This window comes from Gallinula chloropus, assembly GCF_964237585.1.
Source record: "Gallinula chloropus genome assembly, chromosome: 10".
NCBI lineage: Eukaryota > Metazoa > Chordata > Aves > Gruiformes > Rallidae > Gallinula > Gallinula chloropus.
This window is the reverse complement of record NC_140095.1, coordinates 14,115,017-14,136,578: the sequence shown is the minus strand read 5'-3', so window position 1 is coordinate 14,136,578 and position 21,562 is coordinate 14,115,017. Positions and strand designations below refer to the sequence as shown.

Below are 21,562 nucleotides of genomic sequence, written 5' to 3'. Positions count from 1 at the left end.
ACTTCCCAGAGTGGGCAGAAGGCTGCTATCTGCCCCACAAGGGTTCAAAGCAAACAAGACAGGGAGTGAGGACATGAAAACTCTTGCAAGGATAGAAGGGAAGAAAACCACACAGAAACAAAACTGAAGCCATCCACCAAACTGAATTCCCCAAAGCCAAGCCAACTGAGGCAAGGGAAGTAAAATCATCATAGAATCATAGGGGTTGGAAGGGACCTCAAGAGATCACCAGGTCCAACCCCCCTGCCAAAGCAGCCTACCTAGCTCAAATCCTTTAAGCATCCTGTAAAACTGGAGACCCCACATAAAAGCTTCTAGTGGTGTACATAATTGAGTGGACACTGATGTTAGATTGTGGCTCATAGCTTATAACCTCCAGCCTTGCTGCTATCAGCTCTAAGGACAAGCAAGCCCATGACCAGGAACAGATCCTTGTGAACTCAACAGGTGCTTCAGAGAGAAAGGTATTACTGTCCACAACAGCCAGACAAGTCCAGACAGACTCCTCCTGTCCTAAAGTTCATCCAACAGCAAGGGGCTCCAGAGGACAAATGTTTCTGCTCTATCCATTTATCTTTATTAAAAATCCCATACAAAAAAGCCTCTCCACAACCAGAAGCTGTTAAATCCCTTTTTGCTCCTCAAGAATCACAAACACCTGCCTCCAAGCCATACCAGAGCAAGAAACCTATAGCAAAACTACAAGTTCTTCATCCAAACTGAAACAAGTCAGGTGCCATGGGAACAGGGTCTCTGTTTTAATGTGAACAAACTGCACTGACTTTGGCATTTCATTGCAGCATGAGACAACTGGTAGGATTATCCAAGCATTTCATCTAACAAATTTCCTGCTGTAAAAAGCAAACTTGGAATTAAACAATGCCCTTGATCTCTCTTCCAATGGAAGCTGCAGTTTTATGGATCTCTTGCTGACTTACACAAAGTGCTCCCAGCTGCCTATGGTGAAGGCACGTAGAGAAGGAGGAATTTTTTTTTAACATCATGTACAGTTGCTAAGAGGTGAACTCAATGCTCAAGACAACACCTCCCAGCCCCAGGTTTTAAAGAGGACCCACATGCAGCAAACAAGACTGAAAAGAAATAAAGCCACAGAACAGCCAGCACAGGCTCCCCTGGACACAGCATATACATGTAAATTTATTTCTAACAATTTCATGTCATAGTTATCCCCTCTGAAAAGAGCAACCCAAATGTAGCCTTCCAGCCAACTACAACACAGACACAATTAGCCTCCCAGCATCTCTTGAGGACAGGAGAAGCTAGAGGCTGGAACTGCCCAGACTTTAAATACTTGTTCAGAAACAGCTGCACACAAGCTTCCCAATGACAGAACAAACCACCTCACAAAACAGACTATGGAATTCACTCCAGCATCACAAGTGACAGCGCAGCAGATAACCAATCAGACTGGTGAAGCACATGGGTCACATTTAATACTGTGCCCACTCACCCCAAGGTCAGTGAGAGATGTGTGGACACACAAAGCCTGCAGTAAAGGCTAGGTTTTGAGCTCCATTTTCTGCAGTCAGTCATTCTTAAACCCAGCCATCAGCCCCACAGAGACGATAACATATAACAAGTCACACAATGCAAAATGAAAAGGTTTTCACAACATCTCACAGTTTGCTGCAGTTTCAACCTCAGACCTGCAGTGCTTTGGCTATCTCTGTGGTTGGAGCTTGCACTGAATGTAGAAGTTCAGGAAAAAAACCAAATACAACAACCCAAGCTGAGAACAAGCCCTCACTTCTACATTTCTAAACTTGAAATTCAGGATGCTGGCTACAGCCCACTCCCCAGCACCTCCATCCTTTGCTTCCTCCTCCTTTTGCAGGGACACACATAAAAGCTTTCTGGTTTGAGTTTCAGCACAAAAACCCCAACACCTATTAAGCACCACGGTGTATCTCCCACCCTTACCCTCATACCTACCTTCCCCAAAGGACAACAGCTCCCTCCCCAGCATCGACAGCAACCTTTCCTTCTCTTAGCCCAGCTGGGTCTTTTACACCAAGCTTCAAACTGGCAACTTGGCCACAGCTGTGGCAAGAGAATGAGGTTCCTTATTAACTCTTCAAAGGTCTGATCCCAGTGTGTGTGTTTGGGGTTTTTTTTTTTACGATCAGAGAGCAGTGATGCCCCTTTGCAGGGCAAGGAGCCTTAAACATGTTTGTTCGTTCCCATTCTAGAGAATTAACTTCAATTAACCCTTTGGGCTCTGCTGTCCAAGAGGGATAACAGAATCCCTTCCCAAGGGAGTTCAGTCTCCATCCTGATTTTTTTTTCCCATCAGCAAAATGTAAATCTACCAAACTGAAGTCTCCTATCGAAACTGTTCAGTGCAGAGGCTGGTCTGACAGAGCCTCTGAGTCAGGGGCTGAAGCCTGTGGAGTTTCCTGGCAGCCTCCATCCTCTCTTCACAGCAGTACCTCCAGCCTGCTACTGCTTTCATCATCAGATGCCAAGACTGTGGTATCTTGGGAAGGAGAAGTCTGAAATGATCTTCCATTTCCCCGGCTCCTTGCAAGGTCACTAAGCAGAATCCCTTTTCTGCATTATCAAATTGAACTACTTTGATTGCTTCAGTTATTTTCTTCCTGCCCTGTGTCATATCCCCTTGGGGGTAAAATGCCTTTGTGCCAAATTGCAAAAGGCTCCCAAAGCCTTCACGACACAGAGCTGCTGCTCTCCACTCCCAAGCCAGCAGAGCAGGCTGCACAAGATAATCAATTCCTGGATGTGATTGGCACAAAAGTAAGGAGCTCAAGTGATAAGAAGGATATGGAGAAAGAGATTTGTTTGCTGACTTTGCAGGCTCATTTCACATCAGAATCTGGCCCGTTCTGTCCATCATTTAAAAATAACTGTAGACTTCTTGGTGATGCTAATTAAGATCTGATACAACAGCAGTCAGGAGGAACACTGTGTATCTCCAGGTAGCCAACAAATGAGTGCTGTGTGGCTCATCATCTCTCAGCTTGACTGCAATGCCTAGGCATGAAGCTTTCAACACAAGGGCTGCTTTAGGTGGTACAGAATGCTGCAACCCTTATCGTGGGCTGTGGCAGCCACAGATGTACCCCGTTGGCTCTCCGTGCCTTGTGCTGGCTCCTCAGGTTCCTCACATCCAGGTTACAGCCAGTGTGCTTGTTTTTACCTTTGTGTTCCAATAAGCCTGAACACAGGAAACCTAAATCCTGCTCAGCACCTTCAGCACTGCAGTGCAATGCACCTGTTTGTCACAGGGGGAAAGGCATCTGGGAGGCAACAAGGGCTGTCTGTGGCCAGGCCTTTGGAATAAAGCTCTTCACAAACACACACACAGGGAGCTAAAATACCAGTGCCATAAACTGGCAAAGCCAGAGAACTGCTTTCAGTGCACGTATTGTATTTCTTTGGCCTCGCTTTTTTATGTCACAACAAAAATGCTCAGGTGCCTCCAAAACAACAATTGCCCACTGCAAGCAGGTGTCTCCAAAGGAGGAGCACAACGAGTAGTGCACACCAGAGTTACTTCCCACACTGCTGAGTGTCCCCTGGAGATGAGTTAGGAGCAGCTTTCTCACAGACATCTTTTTCATTGTGAGAGGTTTGTTTTCATTTGGCCCACAAGCACACGATTAAGATCTGCCATCGTGGTGACAAAGACTGGGGCAGTCGTTCTGTCGATCCTGCTGTGGCAGCAATGCAATCCATGCTACTCTTTGCTTCTCACCCTTCCTTTTCATTTTGGCAAGTTTGGGAGCTGAAGCAGGGAATTTACTCCAGCAACAAAGCTTATCCGTGTCAACACAGGCTGTTGGAGAGAGATTGGCTCCGTTCCCCCTCCCCTTTACAACACTCCATCAGGCTGAGAACACTTCTGGGCAGCTACCACTGAAGTTTCTTCCAAACATGAGTTTAATTTGTGTTATACATGACATAAGCCCCCAGCCAGAGCTGACCTGCTAGTATCCAGCGTATTTGTAGCTGAATAAGCAAAACACCCTTTTGCTTTCTACCTATTAGGTCAGTGACATTGATTTCCTCTGACTGCAATGGCTGCACATCTTTACACACAGAAAAGGGAGAATGAAAGTATCTGAGTTGTTTAGGGAGCTGCTGCGTGCCATGGGAAGTGGAGATTGAGGGTCGCTTTCCTTTTCCAGGTCTGTGCAATTGGGTAGTTGTGCCCTGGAACCCTGGCCCCAGGCTGGCCACAGCTATTCACATTTTCTCAAGTCATATTACCCACGATGGCCAGAGATGAATAATTAAGTCAGAGGATTGCACCGGGATTTGTGAAGGTGACATTTGGAATATCAGCAGAAGGAGAGAGTGTTGCAACTCTTTTTGGTGTTCAGAGGTCTGCTCCTCTCAGCATCAAGCCCTTGGTCCATTTGCTGTTGTCACAGTCATTAATGTCATTAGCAGCTTCTGTGCTCCAAGGATGCAGATGGCACTAAGTGGCCTGAAACAAATTCTAGACCAGGGGCTTGGCTATGAACTGCCCCATCCAAAACACAAGGCACCCAACACACAACCCTCTTCCAACCCTCCCATGTGACCAGACTCCACAGGAGTCACGTCCTCCCAGACAAGAGGCTGTAGGTTCAGAGTCAAGCAAGCACTTGAGGCAGCAACGTCAGAAAGACTCGTCCACATGCACCCTTCAAGTCCAGAGCTTTGTGCTCTCCAGGCAGAAAGAACAGACCTGATGGCAGAATCATGGAGAACTCCTCAAAGGTGCAAAACAGTCTCATAGAACCAAAAGTCCTAGCGCTTGCAGCAGGTATTAGATACCTGCAAGCATGTGCAACACCCTCCATTAATTGTCTTTTAATAAAAGTATTCAAAGTACATCAGTATTAGAAACGCACTAAAGAAACTCCAGTTAACGATAGCAACCCTGAGTCTGGGCCAGGGCAGTGAAATTGGTTGATTATATGCTGCTCTTCAGACACAGCCTGCCTCTATACTTAGAAAAATGTCAATTAATTTATGGACATGGAGCTTTTATCCCTCTCCTGATATCTGGCATGTCGTCTCCCCCTTTCAGCTTGTTGGCTCACTTTCTTATGTGACATCCAGCAGGAAAGGGTAATGCCCATCTCTCTGGGAAGCTGTTGGTCAGACATGGGGAGCAGAAACTGCTTTTAATTGTCCAGGAGAGTGTCTGAACTCGACCTCAGCAGCCAGCCTTGGCCTGGGAAACTCAGAGGAGCTGTAACACACATGGTTACAAGGCAGATGACATTTTGCATAGTGCTGGGGGACTGGCTTCAATTAAAGAAGATGTCCAGCTTATAAAATCTGTAGCATTTGTGGCATTTTGATGTTAGAGACGAGACAGAGACACTCATTTAGGATTAGGAAAGCAGATTTCACACGCATCCCTCTCATGTTCACATACTCCCACCGAGGGCAGCTGCTCCCATCAGTTCATCTGAGTTACCCTTAGCAGGCACACAGGGAATGTCCCTTCCATGGTCTGCCTGTCTCACCGTGCCTTTTCACAAGTCTGGAGGAACCACAGATAACCACAATCTGGGATAGTTCAGCACTGAAAGGAAGTTGGCTCTGGTCTCCTTTCCTCCTTAATCCTCTGCAACAGTGGTCATGCTGACACCAGCTCTTACGACCTCCACAACTGAACATCGCTTCTCCAGCCTCAAGGTTCAGACCAGAGGTCCTGACACATCACACACAGCTGACAATCGCTGTGACAGAGGGATGCAAGGATAGGCAGCTGCTCATGCTGTGAGATAGCTGCAAGCTACAGAGCTTAAAAGAAAGTAAAAGTAAAAAAAAAGACAGCTCCTTGAGAAACAATGCCAAGGAGGCTTGCCAGAGCTGGGGAAAGAAGACCTAGACATGGTTTGTTTCTCAGAATCATTTTAGCACATGTTCCACTGTTTCCAGCCTCCTCTGAGCACTAACTGCATTTCTCTCTGCTCCCTGCTTGCACCGTGCAGGATTACAGGGTGAACATCTTCCTGCGACAGCAGTGGAATGACCCGCGGCTGGCGTACAATGAGTACCCTGATGACTCTCTGGACCTGGACCCCTCTATGCTGGACTCCATCTGGAAGCCCGACTTGTTCTTCGCTAACGAGAAAGGGGCCCATTTCCATGAGATTACCACAGACAACAAGCTGCTGAGGATCTCCAGGAACGGCAATGTCCTCTACAGCATCAGGTGAGGTGACTCAATGTGGAGTGCTCCACCAAGGTAGGGGAGGGCAGAGCTGTTCAAGCCTAAAGTCAGAAAGTGAAAACTGAGCATGAAAGAAATTGGGGAGGAGGGGTTAAAGTGAGAGATCATACAATTAACAGTGTCATAGAAATTTGGTGGGAAAGATCCTCTGGAGGCCTCCCCCACAACCTCCTCCTGACAACTGACAACAGATCAGGTCAGCTATGGCTTTGTCTGGCCAAACTGACATACCCCATGGATGGAGATCCAGCCTGCACTGGTGTTTCATCCTCCTTCTGGGGCAGATTCCTTTGCACAAAAACTACTGAAAAGTGAAACACATCCTCATTTCCCTGATCACTATTGGTTTGGTTTGGGGTTAAATACATATTTTAGCTTGTGTAGCTAAAAGAAAGAAAAAAGTCAACACCTTGCCATCCAGCACTGACCTATGCTTAACACCAGTGGGGTATACAGCTCCCTGTTTGCATATCTAAGCACATCCAAACACATCCTTTTGGGAGCAGAGTAATGTGCTGCCAGTGAAGAAATCTTTCTGCAGCCACCCCAAGAAGCAGCTGAAAAAGGTGTGGAATCCTTCTGAGAAAGTGCCACCAGCTACCTGAGCTTCAAGCCCTAATTTTGCATTAGTGGCTTCACTTCAGAAGAAAGCATGCAGGACAGTGTTGTTATTCTTCATCCAAAAGGACCAGGCAGCTTGGCAGTACTCTACCACACAGCAAAGAAGAGCTTTGGACAGAGGTAAATTTCCCTGTGCCTCCTGCATCCCTCCAGAAGTCAGGATCTTGGAGAAGGATGGTCCTTTCGAAAGCCTCACACTATGAAGTGAGCTGCCACTGGGACAGCAGAGACCACTGCATAGCTGGAGTTATTTCCACACTCCCAGGAAGCTCTGTCCTCAAGACACAATTATGACTGGGAAATTTATGTCCAGAAATAGTTTTATTTGCAGAAGGGAAAGAGGGAAACGAAATGAGTGAAACAGGGAGGACAGGAAATGCCTCCTTACATCAGCAGTTGAATTTGTGTTGGAGGAGAGGGATGTGGGTACCTCAGCCATATGGTCACCACTTGGTGCTTCTACAACAGGCAGAAAAATAATCACCAAGGAGGTGTTAACATACTGAGATCAAGGGTCGATCTGGGAAGGAATCACTTATCACTGTTTTTCTCAGTCTGCGGACTTCTGCTCCTCACTAGTAGATTTAAGATCCTTAATATAAAATTACTGGAGATATTACAGTAACACCAGCCTAAAGCCAGCTGTACTACATGGAAATTAGTAGAAGCCCATGAAAAACTAAGTTTTGAAATCTCAGCATTTCCTGACAAAAAAAATCAGGGAAACTGCTAAGTAGAGCTCCATGGCTTTGTCTCAGTATAACTCTGCCCATTTATCCCTTAATCACTTGATCCAAGAACCCATCAGTGAAGCCAAACTAATTGCACTGAATTTCCCACAGGAAATCAATCCAACCCCCCCACTGTTACTTCCCTTCCAACCCCATATACTTTTTATTTTAAACCAATGCAATTAAAATAAACCTTCATGAACTTAGAGAGGGAAAGTTTAACTCTGTCTTGAAAACTTTTTCACCTCGTGCATAATGTGAACTTGCCGAAGGCGCGTGGACCCCACCTCACATCACAGCACCCAGCAGCAGCCACGGGGAAGAGAAAGCAGCATGGAGCTATAAAATGGAAAATAAATGGCTCAGTTCTGCAGTGTAGACAGCCTCCACCAAACATCCAGGTGGTTCCAGTCCAAAGATCAGATCCCCGATGGCCAGAACAGTGAGAGAGCTGCCATGCATGTTGGCTGAACAGGGAAACTTCACGGGTAGTAAAGCTGCTGCCAGCATCCTGGCAGTGAGGGGGGCACGGAGTCCTGATCCAGGTGGGTTTGCAGGAGCACAGAGAGGGAATAATGGGCCAATCCAGCCCTTGAGGTGCTCTGCAAAACAGAGCAAAGACTCAGCAGGGGACACAGAGCAGTGTGGCTGTGCTGATCGCTGTTTTCAAGGGAAAAAATAATTACTGTTTTTTAAAAAAAGAACTTTCCTATCTACCTCATTTCCAAATGAAAATACAGGTTTCTTAAGTACATTTTCCTATGAAAAACAACAAAGAAAGAGAACATTCATGATGGAAAAGCACAATGTGAATGCAAAGTTTCCAAAGGGAAAAATATAATTTCCTTTTTAAAAAAAAAAATAAGTTGCCATCTAAGGTGCTTTGGCACTTTCTAACTGGCTCTTTGCTAACACTGTTTGCAACAGTCAAACTCTAGACAAGGCACTTACAAGAAGGTGGACTTTGTCCTGTGGACCCAAAGCTCAGCATGCTCAGCACTGGGTTCACCCAACATCATCCCTGAGGATTTCACTCTGTTCACTTCTCAGCACACACTTGTCCAGCATCTCATGACCTAGTCACACCCACAGCCACCCCTGTTTCACATCTGGTAGTTAGTTATAATAAATTCTTCTCAAGGGGCTTGGCTGAAAATCTAATTGAAGGCTCATCTCTGATCGATCAGAGGTGGCATCCCCTAACAAAGCAGGCACAAGCTAAGGGTGACTCTCTTCTACTCAGTGTTGGCTACAATACAGAACACACAGTCACTTCATTAAAGAAGAAACTTGAGCAGCTCAGTTCTTTCTACTGTCACAACATCTTCTGTCCCAACACACCTCTGAACTCAAGCAGAGAATCTCTTCCAAGGCAAGGAAGTTAAGTTGAAACGTCTTTCCCTCCTGCTAAGCGTCTGATAGGTCTGGTGACAGGCAAATTCAGTTCCTATCCTCCAGGAAATCTTGCTATTTCTACAGCAAGGCAAAAAGCTGGAAATCTAAATGCTTCAGGGAACAGCACCTTCAGCATTATCAAACTAAATAACACAAGTCTAGGTATCAGAATCAAAACATTTGGTATCAGCTTATCGAACTGATCTATGCTTTTGAGTACAGACCATGGCATAGGGCAGCACAGCAACATACCACTAAAAACATCGCCTGCACCTAGTGAAAAACAGAGCTTGAGCCCCAAAAGTAGAGGTCTCAAGAGGCACAGCAGGAACTCAGAAAAACACAGAGGTTCATACTGATTTACCACAGGGCATTTTCCCTGCAGAAAACCCCACCAAAGTCTCTCTTCTCCCCCACAGAAATGTGTGATCTTGTTCAAAATTCTTTTTGTTCTTTCTTTCCCTGACACAGAAACGTTCTGTTCAAAGATTTCCAAACAATCCCAGTCGCTAGAAATGTGTTGGGGAGGGGGAAAATATGTTCAGGGGCTGGGTTTGGGCTTGCTGCTAATCCAGACTCTTGTGAACCTGAGGCAAGAAATTAAGACAGAAGAAAAGTGTTTGGCGTGGGAACTCTTTGTTTGGCACAGTCCAAAACAACATTGCAATGAAATGCCACCTTGAAGCAGGCATCTGTGCTGGGAATTATATCACTGACCCGTTTATTATGCTTTCCCTCACCACATGTGAGAACACAGGCAGGGAAGGAGTGAACAAGCCATTCCCTCAGCTCACCAGTGTGTCCTGGGCAAGGTACTGGCCTGTTTGCAACACTGGATGTCTGGGAGGGTTCACCCTCTCATCAGTACCACAAACTGCTTGTCATTCCCCTGTGCTGTCTTCTCTCCTCAGGATTACACTGACTCTGGCCTGCCCCATGGACCTGAAGAACTTCCCCATGGACGTGCAGACGTGCATCATGCAGTTAGAAAGCTGTGAGTCCCGTGCACATCTCCATTCTGGAGAGGAGGCAACGTGTTTTCCCTCTCCCCTGCCGCCTCCCTCCCCAGCTGCAACCCAGTCCCAGTTCATCCCTCACTGGAGGCTTGCTCAAGAACCACTTGGCCAGGATTTTCCATTCATTTGGCACACGTGAGACTTCCTAGAGAAGCCAAACCTTAAAAGATCCCCTGAGAGGAGCCCTGGCTTGCTTGTATTGACATTGGCCTTTCACTTTGGAGGAGAGGCGCGAAAGCATTTTCAGCTGCAAATGGGATTTTTTTCTCTCTGGATGAACATTTGCCCCTTGTACATGCTCCTTATCCCAAAGGAGGGAAAGGCAATAATCAACTTCATTCAGAGAAAGAGGGCAAGTTTGGAAAAAATAGCAAACAAGCTATTTCAAGCCAAATTCAAGAACAAAATGTGATTTATTGCAGACAATTCCATTGCACACCACTGCAGCTCCAGTGTAGGTCATTACCCTAGTTTTTACCACGTGCTTGGGCAGTTCTGTCTCACCCCAAATCCCATTCATTACAGCACTGCCAAGAAGGGCCAGGATAAGTCCCTGCCACCAAGCATAGCTCTCTCCTACAAATCTGTCCCTTTCCAGATCAGCATTTAATGTTTCACATGGTTTCTATCCCCTTGTCTCAACAGTTGGCTACACGATGAATGATCTCATATTTGAGTGGCAAGAAAAAGGAGCTGTGCAAGTCGCTGATGGGCTGACGCTCCCTCAGTTTATCCTCAAGGAAGAAAAAGACTTGAGATACTGCACAAAGCACTACAACACAGGTCAGTGCTGTCTACCCTTGGCTGCTGGGTTCATTAGTGAAGAAATCAGGCCTGTGCATTTGCCAGAGGCTCTTGCTACGTCTGATGGCACTCTGGTGATAGAAGTCTTGTCCTGCACAGCTAGGAACAACAGAAATATAAATACAGGAACATATGTTGCCAGTAAATATACACATATATAGCATAAAGCTAATGTGTGTAACCTTCTTGTCCCCACTAACATCTGCATCAGTTCAAGGGTGCTTGGTCAGGACCTTTTCACATGACATCTTCTTTTGATGTAAGGGAGCAGTTGAAGTTTAAGTGGTAAAGGACATACTGCCAAGAGCTTTCTGGTTGTACATTCATATTTCAGGAGTGGGCAATAACTGCTAATTTCCTTTTGTAACAAGACTCTGGTTCTAGGCAATGCAAGGAAAAAACCCCAAAGAATAGCTGAAAACATGAGGCTCACCATGTCTTACCAGTAACCTTCATGTATCTCCTGCCATCCTCAGGCAAGTTCACCTGTATAGAAGCTCGTTTTCACCTGGAGAGGCAGATGGGCTATTACCTGATCCAGATGTACATCCCCAGCCTCCTTATTGTCATCCTGTCCTGGATCTCCTTCTGGATCAATATGGATGCTGCACCTGCTCGCGTTGGCCTGGGGATCACCACAGTACTCACTATGACCACGCAGAGCTCTGGTTCCCGAGCATCACTGCCCAAGGTAGGGAACACCTCCACAGAGGGATGAAACATGTCCTTCCTGGGGACAGCACATACATAAGTCACCACATAGATCCTCCTGTTCAACACAAGTGCTATTCTGCTGCCACCGACCTATTCCAGTTTAAGGGCAAGCAGAACAAACTCCAGTCCCCTCCTGCTAAAATCTTAGTAGAGTTGCATTAAAACTTCCCCTAAGATTCAGCTCTTACCCCAAGATCCACCACAGATCACAGTACCAAGGAGGTCTGTACCTTACAAAACCCTGCAACAACCACACATGGGTATGGCCTCTACACTGTAGGTTTTTACTCACTTGACCATCATGCTTTTATAACAGTACTTAATTCCTATTACAAAGGGCTTCTGGTCTGACCAGATTGGATCACTGTTTACCTTGCATATAAATCATCACAAGCAAGACCTGGATAAATTAAAAACTGTGGAATTATTGCTACTTAAAAGCCCAAAACCAATTTCAGTGACCTTATACTACATTCATGTTAAATGACCCAGATGGCAGTATCCAGTGCCTTTAACATGTAAAATAGCAAGCAAAAAGTCGCTTGGGTGAAGAAGCCACCCTGTCTCAATCTCTCTCTGGCTTGTAGGTGTCCTACGTGAAGGCCATAGACATCTGGATGGCTGTGTGCTTGCTGTTTGTGTTCTCTGCACTTCTGGAGTACGCTGCCGTCAACTTCGTGTCTCGGCAGCACAAAGAGCTGCTCAGGTTCAGAAGGAAGAGGAGGCACCATAAGGTAATACATAAAGCATGAATGACACAGCTGGAATCTGTCCCAGCAAAACATCACTACATGGTCAACTGAACCAAGCCACTTACTCCCAGGGAAGTCCTCAGTATGTGGTCAGATGTTAAAGAGGGTCATACATCACAAGCAGTGCTGCCTCAGTGAATTGTATCTCTTCTAACCGTCTTGCTGACCCCAGGAGTCTAGCAAGCCGGTGTTTGTTAGCTGGCCAAGTGGTCTAAGCCAAAAGGGTTGTTCTCAACAGAACAATTTTCACACAGACATGTTCTGGTCTCAGTTCTCCTCTTCAGAAGACACAGTGAGGGCTGGGGGGAGGCAGGCAGGGGGGGTGTGAGGGATGTCTATCAGAGAACAGCATCCCCCAACAAGACAGCCTGCATTAGCCTGGAGGTAAGTGACACCTCTTTTGTCTCTGTCATTTCCATGTTCAAAAGCATCTGCTTCTCCCACTGACTGCAAATTCCTCTGGAAGGAAAGTGCATTATTCTCAGGCTCAGCCTCGCTCCCTGTTTACCCACCATGACTGATGCCAACCTGAGCAGCATGTGTCACATGGACACTCATCTCCTGCAGCCCAGACCCTACTAGCTTTTAGGCTGAGGTACCAGAGCAGATTTCACTTCACAGGATGCACTAGAAGGAAACATAAAGATGACTGTGATCACGGGAGCAAAGGCACTAAATAATTGTCCTTAATTAACTAGTGGTATCAAATTTTCAGCACCAGGCCTGAGAGGCTGCCCTCAAGCTAGCATTAAAAAACTGGTTAGTTTGCTAAGAAAGAAAACCAGAAAACTTTGCTGATTTGAATCTCAAGAGAGCCCCTAGGAGACCACCAAGGTCTGCCTAAAGCACTCCTCAGAGGTATGTGCCTGCTCTGTTTTAAAGAGCCCTCTGTCACCCATCCCATCCAGAGATGCCCCACTCCCTATTCCATTGCTTCACTGTCCCAGCCATTAAAAGTCCTTCCCAGGGTCTTAGCTGTCCTACAGCAGGTCACACCATGCACTTGGAGAGCTGCCACTGCTCCAGGAGGCCGTGGGGCTAAGGAGCATTACTGTCTGTCTGTAAATTTGCCTCTTTCTGCCTCAGTTGTCCTGCAACTGCAGAAGAGGAGATAATTGTTCACCTGTCCCCAGCCCAGTGAGGAGCAGGGATTAAAAGTGTTGGACAGACACAAGGGCAAAGAAGTAAGGGATGAGACCATCAGTGCTCACTGATTTTCTCTGGCCAGAGAAAGACCCTGATGCCTCAGAATGAACAGGGGCAGTTTTGTTTCAGAAGATGCACCCTGCTTAATAAGCCAAAGTTAAACCTGGGTGCTTCGTAGTGATTTACCTCTTCATCTAGCCCCAGGCATCCCATCTCTGGATGAGAGCTGTCCTATGCAGATCACGCTGTGGATAAAACAATAAGGAGAAGGAAAGCTGCTGATATACAGCTGATTTTAAAAGATATTTACCAGAGATCTTCAATTAAACCCGAGGCTGCTACTACAATCCCTGCCCAATCTCACAGCAATTTAATTGGAACAAAGCATAAACAGAAACACTTGCAGAAGCACAATGAACAAGGTTTGCAGGCTCCTCAAAAAACTGGGAGCTGACTGCAAGTATGCAAATGGAGCAGTGCAGCTGCCAAAGAGCCTAATTGCTGCGTCCTGATGTCCTGACTTGTCTGGGTAGCTCTGTCTGGTTTAGGTATAACGTGCAAGGCTGAAAACAAGTGAGATGTTGCAGTGGTCCATTCTGGTGGAGGCAGCTGGGGACAGGACCACATTTATTAGGTCTGCCCAAATCAAAATCCCCCCCAAGTCCCCATCCACCCTCCTCCCAGTGCCTCATCCACAGTGCAGGTTCTGGCTGCCTGAAAAGCAGAATTCCTACTTCACATGGTATCAAAAAATCAGCCTTTTAACTGAGAAATTCTCTCCAGAAGTTTCTGTGAACCTGAACCCCTAGCCCACAAAGCATCTCTTAGATAATCTTCAACACCTGCACTCACACAGCCCTGAGAGCAGGTGGGTCCTAAGTTGTGGTGCCTCAGTTTCCCTGAGCAGAGCACTACCTCACAGACACATTGTTAGGAGGCAAAGACATTTAAGGACTGTCGAGTCCTATCTGTCAGAGACCAGAACACCAAGAAGACACAACAAGAGTAGGAAAGAATTATCCAAAGCCCTGCAAACTTGTCTCAGCCAGGAGTCTAAAACAAATAAGCCTACTGGTAGACCACACAACTCACCAGCGTGCAACCCTCCCCACCCACCCAAATATCCCCAAAACAAAGGAGGTTTGATGTTATTTGGATTGGCTCCCTTTGCTCAAATATGCCAGCCTGCTCTGCCTTCTGCTCCCCCACCCCAGTGCCTCCATCCCACGCAGCTACCTGCTCGGTGCAGAGGCCATCCAGAAAAGACACTCTGCAAAGAAGAGAGGAAGGGGCAGCAGGGCACACGGGGCAGGTGGGATCTGAGGGAGGGGAGTGGAAGGTCAGCACTGTGTGACACAGCGTGGATCAGCCTCCATGACAGATAATTAGTGCCAATTAGCCTGACTGACCTGTAGCCAAGATACTTGGGCTCCTGTCCCTGCAACTCACTTGGTTGCATTACTTTGGCCAAACTTGTGCTTTCCTGTGATTACATCCCTGTGTTAGATAAAACAGGGATAAATCATCCTGAGAAGCTGCAGGGCTCCCACCAAATCCCAACAATAACATTTGCCCTTAGGCTGGAAAGCCAATTATTTTTCTTGCTTGATAATTGGAATTAGCATAAGTAGCTGTGCCTTATTATTGGCCCACAGAAGGGCAACTCACCTAGAAGATGGCTTGTGGGGAGGAGCTGTGGGGCTCGGGGGTCCCGTGGACAGATGGATGTAGGGCTGGTTGTATGTTGCTTGCAGAGGTCTTTTCCTGGACAGGTCTCGGCACCTGCACATCCATGTAACTCTGTAGGAAGCCTCGTGCTGCGGCTTCGAGTACGTGAGTTACATGGAGCCCACTCCTTCTGGGCGAGCTGATACAGCACAGGCAAAGCAAAGAAGGTGCTGATGGGGGTGGGGTGGGGAGAGAGGGAGAGGCAGAAGCAAAACAGGGGATGCAATTGGAAAAATGAAAGCAGCACCATAAACCCTTCATGTATGTCAAAGACCCTAGTGGGGTGGAAGTCAGTCCTGCTCTCCATGGGGTGCCTGAATCCCCTGATTTGCATCTGTGCATCACACAGCAGGCACCCCTCTATAAGGCTGATCTCCCAAGAGCAGAGGGTTTGTCCAAGGGCGCTGAGGCTGGGGCATGGCAGAGGCGTCTTTCCCTGGCAGAGCAGGAAGCTGTCGGTGGAGAGCCTTATAGTGAGGGTGCACTGTCTATATCTCATTTTAAGTAGAGTCCCATGCTGAATCTGTTTCAGGAGGACGAAACCGGTGAAGGCAGGTTCAACTTCACTGCCTACGGGATGGGACCCGCTTGCCTACAAGCCAAGGACGGCATCTCCGTCAAGGGTGCCAACAACAACAACACAGCCAACCCGGTCCCCCCGCCGTCCCGCTCCCCCGAGGAGATGAGAAAGCTCTTCATTCAGCGAGCCAAGAAGATAGACAAGATCTCACGCATCGGCTTCCCCATGGCATTCCTCATCTTCAACATTTTCTACTGGATCATCTACAAGATCGTCCGCAGAGAGGATGTGCACAACCAGTGAGGGAAGGGGAGCAGCTGGGAGGGAGCGAGCAATCCTTTATATATGTGCAATAGCAATGCAGCAATGCATGAATTTAAGAATGTGGCAATATTTACTAAAACAAAAAACAAAAGGGGGGTGGTTGGGGTGGGGTGGGGGGGCTGGGAGGGACTTTTAATCCTTTGAACTGAGGATAACCAGCACAGGGAGAAGGAAGGAAGAAAAAAATAAAACAAAGCTCTTGATCTGGGAAGTGCAGGGTGGGGGTTAGTTTTACAGCATAGGAAGGATTGGATTGCTCCAGCTGCAATCCAAGCAGTGTAATATATTAATATATATTCATGCTTAATTATAATGCAAAAAGAAAACAATCAAAAAAAAAGATAAGAAAAAAAATCCTTTTTTTTTTTTTTAGCCTATTAACAGCTTAGATTCTCAAGTCACTGGAATGATTCATAATTCCATGTGCAGGAACGACTGCAATTACGCTTTATCTGACTTTTGCTGTAGAAAGGCCATACCAGTCAAGCACGTGGGGGAGGGAAAAAAAAGCCCTAACAAAAAGAAGAAAAAGAAAAAAAAAATAGAGAAAAAAATCATTCTTTGCTTCTCTAGGTTTTGCACTTTGAAAACTGGCTAGAGGGGGAAACTTAAGAAAGAGGCTGTGGGTCGTTGTTTATTTTCTATATTTACTTTTTTAGTCACGGGTTTGCTGATCAAACACTTTGTGACTTTTGGATAGAGGAAAGCAAATACGTTATCTCTCTCATCCCCATCGGAGAGCATCCAATGGGAAACCTGGGAAGGACATCAGGGCCTTCATCAGAAATCGCAGGTACCATCTGTCCTTTTAAATGACCTGGCAGGGTTTGAGTCCCAGGAGTCAGAAATAATACTCAGAACACTAGAAATGATGCAAGATTTTTAAAACAGCTTCTTTTTTTCTTTTTTTCCAAGCCCCTTTCTGCCATGTTTGTTTACAAAGGGGGGGATGGAAGCGTTGGATGAATTAAAGTAGAAATTATATTTAAAATATAGAGAAACTTGGCATATTCATGCCTTGTTGTGACAGGACCGGGCGAATGGCAATACTGTCTGTAAGGGGTGGGTGGGGGGAAGGTGTGTACAGAGAGAGCAGCTCTTATTTTCAGACATTTCATAGCAGTTATATTAATAGTGAAGCTGGGCCAATGGACCCAAAACTCTATTTTTGTATCTATTTTGGTGCTGCATTTAGCTTTAACATGGATAGGAAGATGGAAGGAGCTGCTTTGCCCCTCTCTGCTGCCCAGCAGAGTCACAGGGCAGGCTGGCAGAGGTTGGTGGGGATGGGAAAGCAGGGGAGGGAGGTGGGGAAGGGTCAGTGAGGGAGTTTCCCTTTGGCCAAGCGGTAGCACAGGTTGGCGTTGCATTTGGGGGTGACACTCCAACCACCTCCAGGGTGTTATACAAAAGCCTGGCTCAGGACTGGCCTGGGTAAGTCAGGGGCTAAGCCCCCCACTTGCCTCTCCAGGCAGAAGCTGGGCCATGGAACCCGGGGTGATTCAGTCGTGTTCATTTGCACTTTAGGGAGGTGGGTAAAAGGGTGTGAAAGGAAGAGACAATCAGTCTGCACTGAAGCACTTGGGGTCAGGTCTGAATTAGGCACTAAACGAAGGCAGAGAGATTAATGGCACCCAAGGGGTGCTTCTACTCTCCCTCCTCTTCCCCTCCCTCCCATCTCCGGCTCAGGACTGGATCACAGCTGACCTGGGCTGCAGAGAGGATGCTTGGCCTGGGAACAGACAGGTTCCCACTTGCAGAAGGCGCATCCCCCTAAGCAGCTCACAGCAAAGTGCCCTCCAGCACTGTTGGGTTCAGTCTGGCCCAGGTCAGCACCATCCAAGTCAGGATGGGGGGTGGGAGCCTATGCTCAGTCATGGGTGCTCCAACCAGGCAGCTCTGGGAGGGGGCCAAAGAGCACAGGAACCTGGGTCCTGCTGTAGCACAGGGTTGGCGCAAAGAGGAGGAGGAAGCCTGGAGAAAGCATCAGGGCTGGGAACAGGGACACCCATCTCTGAGGTTGCCAATTCAGCACCTTTCACCAGCACTAATACACTTTGTTTAAAAAAAAAAAGAAGAAAAAAAAAAGAAAAAAGAAAAAAAAAGAAAGTAACAAAGGATAAAAAGCAACTGGGGGGGAAGGGGGAAGGGAGAGAGGAAAAAACGTGATGGTCACTGTGTGGACTAGGGCAAATGGAAATATTTCCCAATGTTTTGGCAAAGCCACTAAGCTTTCTGATTCCTTTTGCACTGCTGAGACAGGGAAAGGTTACATGATACCAGTGTGAGCCGGTACATCAGCCCCTTCCCCCCCTTCCCTGTATCGGAGCAGCAGAAAACCTGTGGGCTGAGGATTTCTCCTTCCCCTGGCAGACAGTGTTTTCCCAAGGAGGGAGATCTCAAGCTGTCGAGCAGAACCGTTATTTGATGCTAGGACAACTTCCCCAGCCTTGGCTGGAGCCCAGATCTGCTGCTGGCTCTGGTTTTGCTTGCTAAATTATTGAACTCTCCCTGCATGCGCGACGGGCGGCGGTGCCAGGGGCGGGCTGTGCAATTGCTCTGAACGGCGCGTCCTTGACTGAAATAAAGGAGCAAATCCAGGGAATTCCCCTCCCTGCCCAGCCCCAGGGCAGAGGGTTGGCAGCCCACACACTGCAGCTCTTTGCTCACGCGTGGGAACAACAGCAAACCGCTGTGATTGAGGCAGAAAAGAGAGTCCTGACACTCATACCCAGGAGTCAGGAAATCTGGGGGTAGGTCACACAACTTCTTGGTCTCCCCTGGCTATCTGGGATGGCAGACCAGGGCATGGCCAGCTGCAGGTCTCTTTCCTAACTGGGGCTGCTCTAAGGAGCTGCCTATGGGTTAACAAATCCCATGCACCATCCTCCCAGTCAAGTGAGTTTTGATCCCAAGGGTAAGACCAGAGAGCAAGGAGAAAGCTCCCACACCACTTCATTCTGCTCCAGCTTAAAGCCAGGGCTCCAGCTGCAGAGGAAGCCCACGCTCAGCCTACACCTACTGCTTGGCGATGCCAATAAGCTCAGTTACTGCTTCGTTAGCACTCCAGCATCACTTCTTGGCACTGAGTAAGGCCAGCGGAAGGCAAATTTGGGACCAGAAATAATCAGAAAGATGCTTGTGTTTCCTGCTCGCTCAGAAGCACTTCAGCTGCTCGGGGAGCCCACGGGAGTTCAGGGACTGAAGTAGGAATTACACGCTCACCAGCCTGCCTTTGCAACCAGTCCAGTGCTGCCAACCCGTCGGCACGCCTGATGCTCAGCGTGAGCAGTGGTGTGTTCTCTTCGTTGAGCAGCCGGTTTCCATTCAGGCCATTGCCCAGCCCCGGGGCTGCCGGCATGGTGACAGCAAGCAGCACTCACATCCACACACCAGGGTCTTGGTGAAGGTCTGATTGGTGCTGAGACAGTCATCCCACAGACATCCTGCCCCCTTCATGGAAAACCCTCCGGCTGCCCTGGGAGTCCTTGGCAAGGCTGTGTGGTTTTTCAAGATCAATTCTTTTCCTCCATTTGCACGAGGCTGTGTTTAGTCTCTGTAGCACAACAGAACCTGCTCTGATAGCCTCCAAATCAGGCTGCTTGAACAGAGCCAGCAATTACATTTATTAGTAAGAACGAGCAGGATTTGATATTGCAGAGTCGCTCCCAGCCATGTCAATGGAATTTAACTCTGTACTTGTTAGTGCTTCTTAGGAACAAGGCTTAGGAACAAGGCTCAGGAACAAAACCTCTGAATAAAAGACAGCAGTCAGTCTGGCAATAGAGAGAAAATAAGGTCTTAATTCACTTGGACTCTTTAGAATAAGAGAGCTTTATCCCAAACAGGATTATTTCCAGATGTTGCTGGAAATGCATCACTTCACAAGCAGGAGTTGTTTTTCCTTTATATATAAATATGGCTGTGGAAAAGAAGAAAAAAGTAGGATAAACTTACTGGGTTTTGATCAGGTAGATGAGCTTTTCCTAGTTTAAATCCTAATTAAAGCAGCTTTCCATCCAGGATCGCAGCATCATCCGAGAGAGGTGCTGAAGAGGGTCCAGGACAGACCAGTAAGCACATGGTCTGCTACAGACTGCAAGGCTTAGCCTTGGCAAAGCACCAGCTTGCCTTTAAACCCCCAGGAAGGGTCATTCGCTTCATGGGTCTGGCAGTACCCTTGTTCCTCCTCTCCTGGAAGCATTTGCTGGTCCAGGCTAGGAGAATCTGTTCCTAAAAGCATCAAACAATTTAAAACACTGAGTATTCTCAAATCCTGTGATCAGAAACTTTTTTTTCCCTGTTTACCCCAAATTTTTCTGAAAGTTGGTTGTTGGTTGGTTGGGGTTTTTTTCATCTGCCTCTTCTAAAGACCTTTAAGGCAAACCCAAGACAATTCCAAGTACACTGTTGGTTGGCCCTTATCTCTACTGTCATTTGAAAGCCTGCCTGGGTTTCCTCACACTGGTAGAAAAAGATTAGAAATACTCACAATATATATTTTTAAAAAGAAAGGAACACATGAAAGGAGAAAAGGCTATTTTAAAAGATGCCATATTTTTCACAGATTTTATATAATCATATTTTTGTACTGTGCTTCCATTCCTTAATAAAACATAATTCTTACCCCTGGGCCAAAGACAGACAATCTCTTCCAATACCCCATTTCTTACTCTAAAAACTCACTACCAACAGCAATAGGTAGCGCAGCAAAGACCCCTTCTCCCTCCAAATCCAACCCTCCCAGAGCAGCTGCAGGTCTGGGTCCCTGCCTGCCAGCTCAGCCTCTTGCATCCCCCACCCAAGTCCCTGCAAGCAGCAGGTCCTGTCCTGCTGGAGCCTCCCACAGAGCTCCACGGCAGAAATATCTGATCCCTTCAGTCCTAGAAAGGACCCGTCCCTCTCCTGTCATCTTCTCAATGGGAAACATAAGGTGGAGCTTGTGCTGCTCCTGCTTCAATAAATTTCCACTGTTTGTATGGAAAAGGTGTTCTGTTTAAGTAGAAAATGGAGATATTTGATTGGTCTTCACAGTGCTAGGAAGAGCACAAAAGCAGAAGCTAATATTAATTAATTTTAGCATCTTCAAAATTACTTCAGGTCCTTTAAGTCTTCCCATCATCTCCTTCTCAACAATCATTCCTTGAGGGAGTCGCCCATCTCTCTTGCTCAAATGAATCCACTCAAGTCTCTTACTTCAAGTATATGGCACTTTTCTGTGTTCCTCCCTTCAGTCCCGTAGAAATGGAAGTTCAGGGGGTAAGTTCCTCAGCTTTGCAACCTCTGAAGGGCCTGGCCCAGCTAGGGAAATGCAGGGCAAGATAGGAGAGTAAAACCATCCCTCCTAACTAGGCAGGGTGACAGAGTTAACAGGGAAGTGTTCTCATGCACAGGGAGGGCTCCTGGGGAACACAAGGGTGCCCAAAGTCTTTTTTTGACTGTGCCAGAGCCCAGTCAAAGCAGCTGAAGTCAGCAGACAGTTTTTGGCTGTAGGCTCCGCGTTTTTCAATGATCCAGCTAGATAGCAGCTGTTTATTGGGAATCAGGTTCTTACACAGCCAGTCACCTTCTCCCATGGCACACAACAGAGGGGC

The 21,562-nt window shown here is 47.1% G+C and overlaps 1 protein-coding gene across 2 annotated transcripts in view; it reads left to right on the top strand.

Moving 5' to 3' along the window:
• Positions 1–15,947, top strand: part of GLRA1 (glycine receptor alpha 1) — a gene marked incomplete at both ends in the record, with an annotated part of 39,769 nt that extends 23,822 nt beyond the window's left edge. The window contains 6 exons of one of the 2 annotated variants that reach the window (XM_084268606.1): positions 5,976–6,199; positions 9,876–9,958; positions 10,626–10,763; positions 11,261–11,475; positions 12,086–12,232; positions 15,657–15,947. In XM_084268606.1, the coding sequence (XP_084124732.1) occupies positions 5,976–6,199; positions 9,876–9,958; positions 10,626–10,763; positions 11,261–11,475; positions 12,086–12,232; positions 15,657–15,947 (1,098 nt within the window). Of the gene's footprint in view, positions 1–5,975; positions 6,200–9,875; positions 9,959–10,625; positions 10,764–11,260; positions 11,476–12,085; positions 12,233–15,632 lie in introns of both variants that reach the window. The other variant, XM_084268605.1, reaches the window with a different exon arrangement.
• Positions 15,948–21,562: the final 5,615 nt, after the last annotated feature.